We start from the raw sequence: 7,842 nt of genomic DNA, 5'->3' as shown, positions 1-7,842 counted from the left end.
AATTGAATTGTATTAGTTAATCTATAAGTTTGTGAAGACTAAGATACTTTTTTCTTCCAAAATCCAAATATTTCTATAATATCACTAAATAAATATTATAAATAACTATTGTTAAATATTAAATTGAAAAAAAAAATAACATAATACAATTTTTCTGTTATTGATTACTATGAAGCTAAAATATTTGAGTAAGTATACGCTTATTAAATTCTTTATTATACTTGATTACATAACAAATTCTTTATTATATTCGATTATATATTATTATGTTTATAATACACCAATATACGTATATATAACATAGTATAAAAAGGAAATTGAAGTCAACCAAAAAGCAATTGCTATATCATAAATAAATATAAGTTCTGTAATAAAATCTTTATTTTCACATACCATATTGATTACAGGTAAATCAAATTATATTTATTACCTATACTTGATACTTGTATGATATTTAACTAATATAAAAATACTGATAGTATTCTGTAAAATAATCGTTTTTTTGGGGTTTTTTAATGATTATTATTATCTATTAAATAGTTTTGAATTGAATACACGAATTTATTTTATTTCTGTAATTAATAATATTTTTGGTATTTAAAATGATTATGACTTTTACCTTTATTTATAAATAAAAAAAGCTTGAAAGCTTAATACAAAGTTAGATTTTTAACACAGTATTAAAATATCAGTAGTTTCATTAAAAGTTCAATGTTTTACAATGTTTTAAATTCGTCATTTAAATGAATATATTTAAATTATTTTATTATTAAATTACATAACACTTTAAATTGTAATATCTAAAGCTTAAAAATTTAAAAAGGGATTCCTTATACATTTTGTATACCGGAAATAAAAAAAAATATCAAAAGTAATTGAAGTTCAAATGTTGACGATATTAGAATATTCAAATAGATAATAATGATTAATTTTATTATTTTTCAATTTAGAAAATGTTAGTCGTAGAAACTTAAAACAGTTGAAAATTTTTAGACACTGCAATGCTATTTGTATGAGTTTTAATTTTTTTTATAAATGTTCTTAAACATTTTTTCTCAATCATAATACTTAAAATTCATTTGTAGAAAAAAATTTTTCATTCTTTGTCTCATACGTCAAAAAAAATACAATACGTTCATTTTGAGATATTAAGTAAGTTTATTTGGAATCAATAAACTACATTAACTATCCAAATTGTTGAAAATCTGTTTCCTACAAAAAATATTTAAAAAAAGGCTAACGAATTCAAATTCTTTTTCAAAATTAAAACTATTTAACAACTAAAGGCTAGAAGTATATTTATTTTTTGTCAGTTTATTAACATCCATCGTTGCTCGTATATAATATGCTATAGAACAGGGGTAGCTAACTTTAATAGACTGTGATCGACCTCTGAGTTTTTCTAGGTTATCATGATTGACCAAGAAAAAAACAGGTTCTGAACAAAAATTTATTTTTCATACATACGTGTTATACTTTTATTGTCTAGAATATTCAAAATATTAATAAGTTGTGATAACGTTTAATTTCCTAATTTTTCCTAGTTTTATTATACTACACGTTTTTTAATACATTTTATTATAAATAATTACATTTAACTTCTTATTTTTTTTTTTACTGGGAAAAATTCAAAAAAAGACGAAAGAGAGTCGTGATCGACCTGGTGGCCACCCCTACTATAGAACTAGAACACATTGAACCACATTCACAGAAAATTAGAAATTGCCTACATGTTGTTCCTTAAAACTATCGGGATGTTTTTGGTTACACGTCCTCACAAATGGTCACACTGCGCCGTCGGGCGGTAACATTATCAGCGTCCTGTTATCTCAGAATATGCGGCCAATGGTAGGACAGTAAATACAAGTTGATACCTATTCGATAATCCGTCTTGTTCCACTGCCGAGTACTTAGTAGATGGTGCTGGAGTGCGAGCGTTATCTTTTTATTATCTTGTATTTTTATTCTCACCTACGCCCAACGTTGCCCAAATTGGTTTCCGATTTTCATCTTTCACCCCGACTGCAATCCGGCGTAAACCAAACATGAGCCGTCTGATCGCGATGATCGCTCTGGCCACCGCCGTTTTGGCGTCCGGTGAGTACGATTTTCTTTTTGCCGGACACGCCCCATCAGTTGTCCTTCCTCGCCAAAACTTTTGTCGGTTGTTTCTCATTCCCAGTGACCCAGTAATTTATTCTAAAGTCCCGTTGTATTTATTACTGTACTCGTAATTTTCTAGCAAGTGCCCAAAGCCATCAACTATATGTCCTCAACAGTCCATCAAGCGTCAAGATCGGTCAGTCCGTGCCATTGCGTGCCACCGAGTTGGCTGATGTTGTATCGTCGACATTGGGCTTCACCGTTCCGCATGGAGAAAGTGAACAAGTTTTACACTTGACAAAGTAACAACACTTGGTATACTGAAATTATACGTACTTATCATACTCCAATTAAATTGTATTTTGTCAAGACTACTCAGTTGATGACTGAAGAACAGTTTATGATAAATAACTGCTTATTTAAACATAATTATTTTAAATGTTATCATTATAACTTATAAAGTACTTGTTTAATAATTATGGGTTACTTCTGAAGTAGATAAATGTTTCTATTATAAAATTAAAATAAAGACATATACTTATGAATGATTCAAGTATAAAAATGTATATTTATTTTAAGGAAGTGTATAGAATGGGGTCGCCTGATGTTAATCGTTACTAATATTTTAAAACTTATTTTATTAGGAAAAAACTTGGAGCAATTTAATGGTGGCAGATCCATTTTCATTACCTGAAGCTGTAGTTGTCCTTGAGATACCTGGATTAATGAATCCCGGTTTCAACTTAAATAAAGTTGACCATCATGATTTAATTTTGGATGAATCCTTAGATGAAGTGTATACTACTGTGGAACACAGAATGAAGGAGAGACTTAATGATAAGGAATATAGCATTATGCATGGTTCCTTAACCAATGATGAATTTGTAAGACATATTTAATTCATAATTATTACTATTGTATATTAAATCATAGTAATTTTTAGCTTAAGAATCAAGTATTCCATCCAAATTTTAAGCTTAATCCTAGTATTAAACCTGAACACATTGATTCATATGATGAAAAGTATGCTGTGTTTTTCAATGAAATTTACAACTTACATCAATTGGGGCAAGGTGTAAGTACAATTTATAATGTTTTTAAAAAGTTGCATAATAAGTCAAATCAAAACATAAAAAGTCTAGTAAATCATGTTAAAAATATTATTATCTTACTATTGATTATGAATTGTTTAGTGACGATTGATGCAACTCAATATTAACTTGACATAAAATCTTTATACCTTTTATGAATAATTAATCATTATAGGTCAAAGAGAGTTCGTTAAAAAATAATGTACCAGATTTTCATTGGTTTCAATTGCAAGGCATAAAAGCTTTAACTGCTGTAAATAAACCAAATTCAGAAGAAACTATTGATGGTGAAAGGCTTTTAAATGAAGCCATATCTACATTGGTTCAATCATATAATGACATTTATAATAATGAGGTATAAATTCAATTGACATATTTATTTTAATAGGTTTTACTTTTTACTGTATATTAATAAAACTTTAGATATAATTATTAAATATTTTAATAAAATATTATTTAGGTGTTAATTATTGCTATTACCAACAAAGCAAAAGAATCGCATAGAAATAAACGTGAACTTAGTAGCGTAGAAAAGGTAAATAATTGTGTTACAAACAATTAGGCTTGATATTAATTTTGTAAAAATGAATAATGTATATTATGTATATTTATTCTTTTTTTAGAATCTTAATGTTGCTGAACCAATATCTAATGATTATCCAGTTATATTCAACCTTATACTGTGGTTTGTTGTAATATTTGTCTTTTCCCTTTTGGCTATAGCATGTAAGTATTATTATTGGTTTCATTTTAATAAAAGTGAATAATATATTTTTAATACTAACACTAGGACTGAATTTTTTGTAACTAACATTATTTTATCAGACTTAAATATTAAAAAGGTTTCTAAACCTCCAATTAAATATATGCAGTCTGTCAGTAACTTACAAACATGTATTATTAAATTATTCTATAACTAATGAAAGAAATATTGTATTGAGTTTTCAAGGTTTAAGCTTCAGGATTATGATATAACATTATGAAAACTGTATAATTGTAATGACTTACATTTTCAATACAAATCCGTTATATTCAATTTATAATACTTGTTCTATTTATTTCTTAATTTCATAACTAATTACGATTCATTGATTTTCCATACATTAATCTCTATATTTTTAATAGATTTTACTCATTAAATGCTTAGTCTAAGCGGCCAAATATATACTAAGTAATTAGGGCTCGGAATTTGATGCATTTTTTTTTTTTTTTTGGAACTTATTAGATGATGCTCTCCTGGCTATAAATGTATTTCATAAACACGTGAATCTAAATAACTAATTTTTATTTTGCATTTTTTGGTCTTTTTTACTTTTTAAGTCATTTTAAAGTCATATTTTCCTTTTTCAGTCATTTTTTGTCATTTTTATCTCCTATTTCTTTTTTAGTTCAATTTCTTGTATTTATAACTAGATTTTGTCAATTAGCATCTTTAGACACATAGTTTTTGACAATATAAAATATGGTTTAATAGTATAATGTGATCATTTTAAGTAATTTTTATTATTATTACAATTCTTTAAAAAAAAATATATATATGTATTTTTACTAGTTTTAAACAAATATTATTAATTTTTTGGGTCATTTTTGTCATTTTTAAGTCATATTTGCATATATATTTTTAGGTCATTTTTTTAATATCTTTAAGGTCATTAAATTCCGAGCCCTGACAATAATAATTTATTTTAACACAATCAATATTAAACTATTGCTTTGAAAACGTCAAGTTTTACATGGTTTGTTAGTTAAAGTACGTCATGTAACTTTTATTAGTTATAAATTATAATTATTCAAAGTATCTGGTAACAAGTAACATATTTCAAACAAATAATTATTTATGTTATAGTAAATACAATATCACTCAAAAACTAATTATTAAATGTCTGTTTAATACATTGTGATATTTTATATGGAATTTAATATCTGACATAATCTATTTCACTAATAATAATTAATAAATATGTTTGTTTAAATACAATTTGAAATAGTTAAAAATTATAAGACATTAATTGTGTTTATATCTAATTTATTAATTGTTTACATTCATAATAATAATAATGAATGTTTACATTATTAATATGAAAAAAAAATTAAATTTTTTGTTTTACTATACTAGTTTTTAGTCACTATTTTGATTATCAGTTGTATATAAGTACTTTATATCTATTATACAATATTGGTAGGTTAATAATTTTATCATAAGTTATAGCACAATAATAAAAACTAACTTCTATTTAAATTATATTTTTGTATTTTTCATTAGGTTGAAAAACTAAAAAAAATGTTAAATAATGAATGGAATATCTATTATATCATAAGTTTTTAAACATATTAATTATTTGATTAATAATTTTTTAATTTAAATAATTTAATCATCTAATTTTACTGTTTTTTTTTTAGTGAGTATTGCCCAAATGGATCCTGGTCGCGATTCAATAATCTACCGTATGACCAGTAATAGAATGAAGAAAGAAAACTAAGTGTTCATAACATATTGAAACATGTTGACTATGCAACTAATAATTATGAATGATTAAAAAAGAAACAACAACAAAACTTAAATTTGGCTTAGAATCCATTCCAATTTGTATATAAGTGTTTGCGTTCAACACAAATATTATGATTATTGTACTAAGTTTTTGTTTTATTTAATTTAAATTATTATTTTGAAACAAAGGTATTTAGTATTTTAATATTTCTTTATTTTATTTATGTAAATTGAAAATTTATCAATTTGTTTTAAATTTCTTATGTTATCTAATTAGTAATTACCTTTGATAAGTAAGTAAAAGTAATAAATATGTACTGTTGTAAGTTCTTTCTAATTATTATTTATTAATTATTACAAATTGTTATAAATTATAAATTAATTTTCCAATAGAAAGGTAGGAGATTCTATCGTACGGAACTTTTTAAAGTAAATGCCTATTAGATTGTTATTTACAATAATTGAAAAACTATAGGAATACTTATTTAAAATATATATGTTCTAATATTTATTAAAATATGAAAAAAGCTAAAACACTTAAATATGTAATAATAAAACATTTTTCTTACAAATTAAGTTACTTGAAACATTGATTATATTGGTACTAGTTTTTCACAGAAAGTACAGTGTTTTATATCTAACCTTTGCAGTTAAATTTTTCCTATTTATGTATATTGTTAATAATCAAAAACTAATTAATTTTTCAACACAGAATTTTTGTAAATTTAAATTATTTAACATGTCTAGTATTTACATATTTACCATAGTAACCTAACCAAATTATTATTTTTTAGTAGAAATATGGACAAAATGTGTGTGAATTTTAATAAACTTCACTTATATAGAATTGTATTGCAATATTAGTTAGGTGAATTTCATTTATTTGTTGGAAACACAAATCACAACAAAAATTATATCTAATATACGAGTTTATAGTTTTATATTAATTTAAACTTGAATTATAAAATTTTCATTGATATATCTTAACAAACCAAACTTATATAACAACTATCGGTAAACTTACTTGTAAAAGTGAAATAATAAAAGGAATCTATAACGATAGGTGTTCAGTGTTAATTAAACGAATAAATTAAAAATATGTACTTGATAGAATACCGAAGAAATGAATCCATGATCTTGGTGTACCTAGATAGCCTATTCATAACGCCGTTTGTCTATAATAATATTTTTTAAATAATACGATTATGAGAATATTATTATTGTAACATCCGTATTTTGTACATTTTAAAATCCTCATAATTCACTTTAAAATAAAAATATGAAAAAAAGCCTATGATGTTGACTAATTTATATTTTTACTTATAAAATTGATAATTTGCAAATAAATTTCACTGTAATGTTAAACATGACAGAGTCAATTAATAGATTTTTCAGATCGAAAAATTTGCTATGCTCTGTATTTGTAAGACGGAAACACTGCATGCTGGTGTAGCGTCCTCTTATTAAGTATGTTATTATTTTATCAACAGATTTTTATTGTGGCATGGTGGTTGGCTTCAGTCACTAATGTGTTCTGAGGTCAAGCATCGGTCGGCGTCGTTAGTTCTCGGATTGGTGACCACCCGAGTTCTTAGTGACGAATCCATGGCATACACACACGTGTTCCAACCGTATTAATCAAACTTTACACAAAAAAAAAAAAAAGATTTTTATTATCTATTTTAAATAATAATATTATGTAATGTTACTAATATTACCTTATAACTTATAAACAATTATAAACTAGGAAAATAGACAACGAATGTAATAATTTTACAACCGAGCTGCATCATACTCGTATATTGGCAATGTACGATTTGATGTATTTAATTGTATTAATTATCTCTACTTTTTAAACGATTGTTTTAATAAATATCATATTATCTGAACATTTTGGTATAGAATTTATTTATTTATATATTATGATATTTTACCCGTTACCATCAATAAAAACAAAACGTTAAGTTATTTGTTGGTCAATATTAAATTCAACTGTCAATGAATTATTTTAAACGTATAATCGATATTCTAAACATTTATTTATAAAATCAATAATTTAAAACACTTTTCAATCCTATAGGATGCAGTGAGTATAACCACGATAAGACTAATGACTGCGAAGATGGTCTTATATAGTGATAAGTTTAATACAAACTGCTC

The 7,842-nt window shown here is 24.6% G+C and overlaps 1 protein-coding gene across 2 annotated transcripts; it reads left to right on the top strand.

Moving 5' to 3' along the window:
• Positions 1 to 1,895: 1,895 nt before the first annotated feature.
• Positions 1,896 to 5,868, top strand: LOC112597763 (renin receptor). 2 transcript variants are annotated; one of them, XM_025343957.1, is made up of 8 exons: positions 1,896 to 2,097; positions 2,243 to 2,376; positions 2,748 to 2,987; positions 3,047 to 3,178; positions 3,370 to 3,549; positions 3,655 to 3,729; positions 3,818 to 3,920; positions 5,595 to 5,868. In XM_025343957.1, exons 1-8 carry the CDS (start codon positions 2,046 to 2,048, stop codon positions 5,672 to 5,674), a joined length of 996 nt encoding a protein of 331 aa, XP_025199742.1. In that variant the 5' UTR covers positions 1,896 to 2,045; the 3' UTR covers positions 5,675 to 5,868. The 2 variants fall into 2 exon arrangements, with proteins under 2 accessions (XP_025199742.1, XP_025199743.1); XM_025343958.1 differs by having other exon boundaries at positions 2,243 to 2,380; positions 2,751 to 2,987.
• The last annotated feature ends 1,974 nt before the right edge of the window (positions 5,869 to 7,842 follow it).

Source organism: Melanaphis sacchari, unplaced genomic scaffold, assembly GCF_002803265.2.
Source record: "Melanaphis sacchari strain LSU unplaced genomic scaffold, SCAv2.0 Contig43_pilon_pilon, whole genome shotgun sequence".
Classification (NCBI taxonomy): Eukaryota; Metazoa; Arthropoda; class Insecta; order Hemiptera; family Aphididae; genus Melanaphis; species Melanaphis sacchari.
Note: the sequence above shows the minus strand (reverse complement) of the source record. Positions and strands in the feature narration are given on the sequence as shown.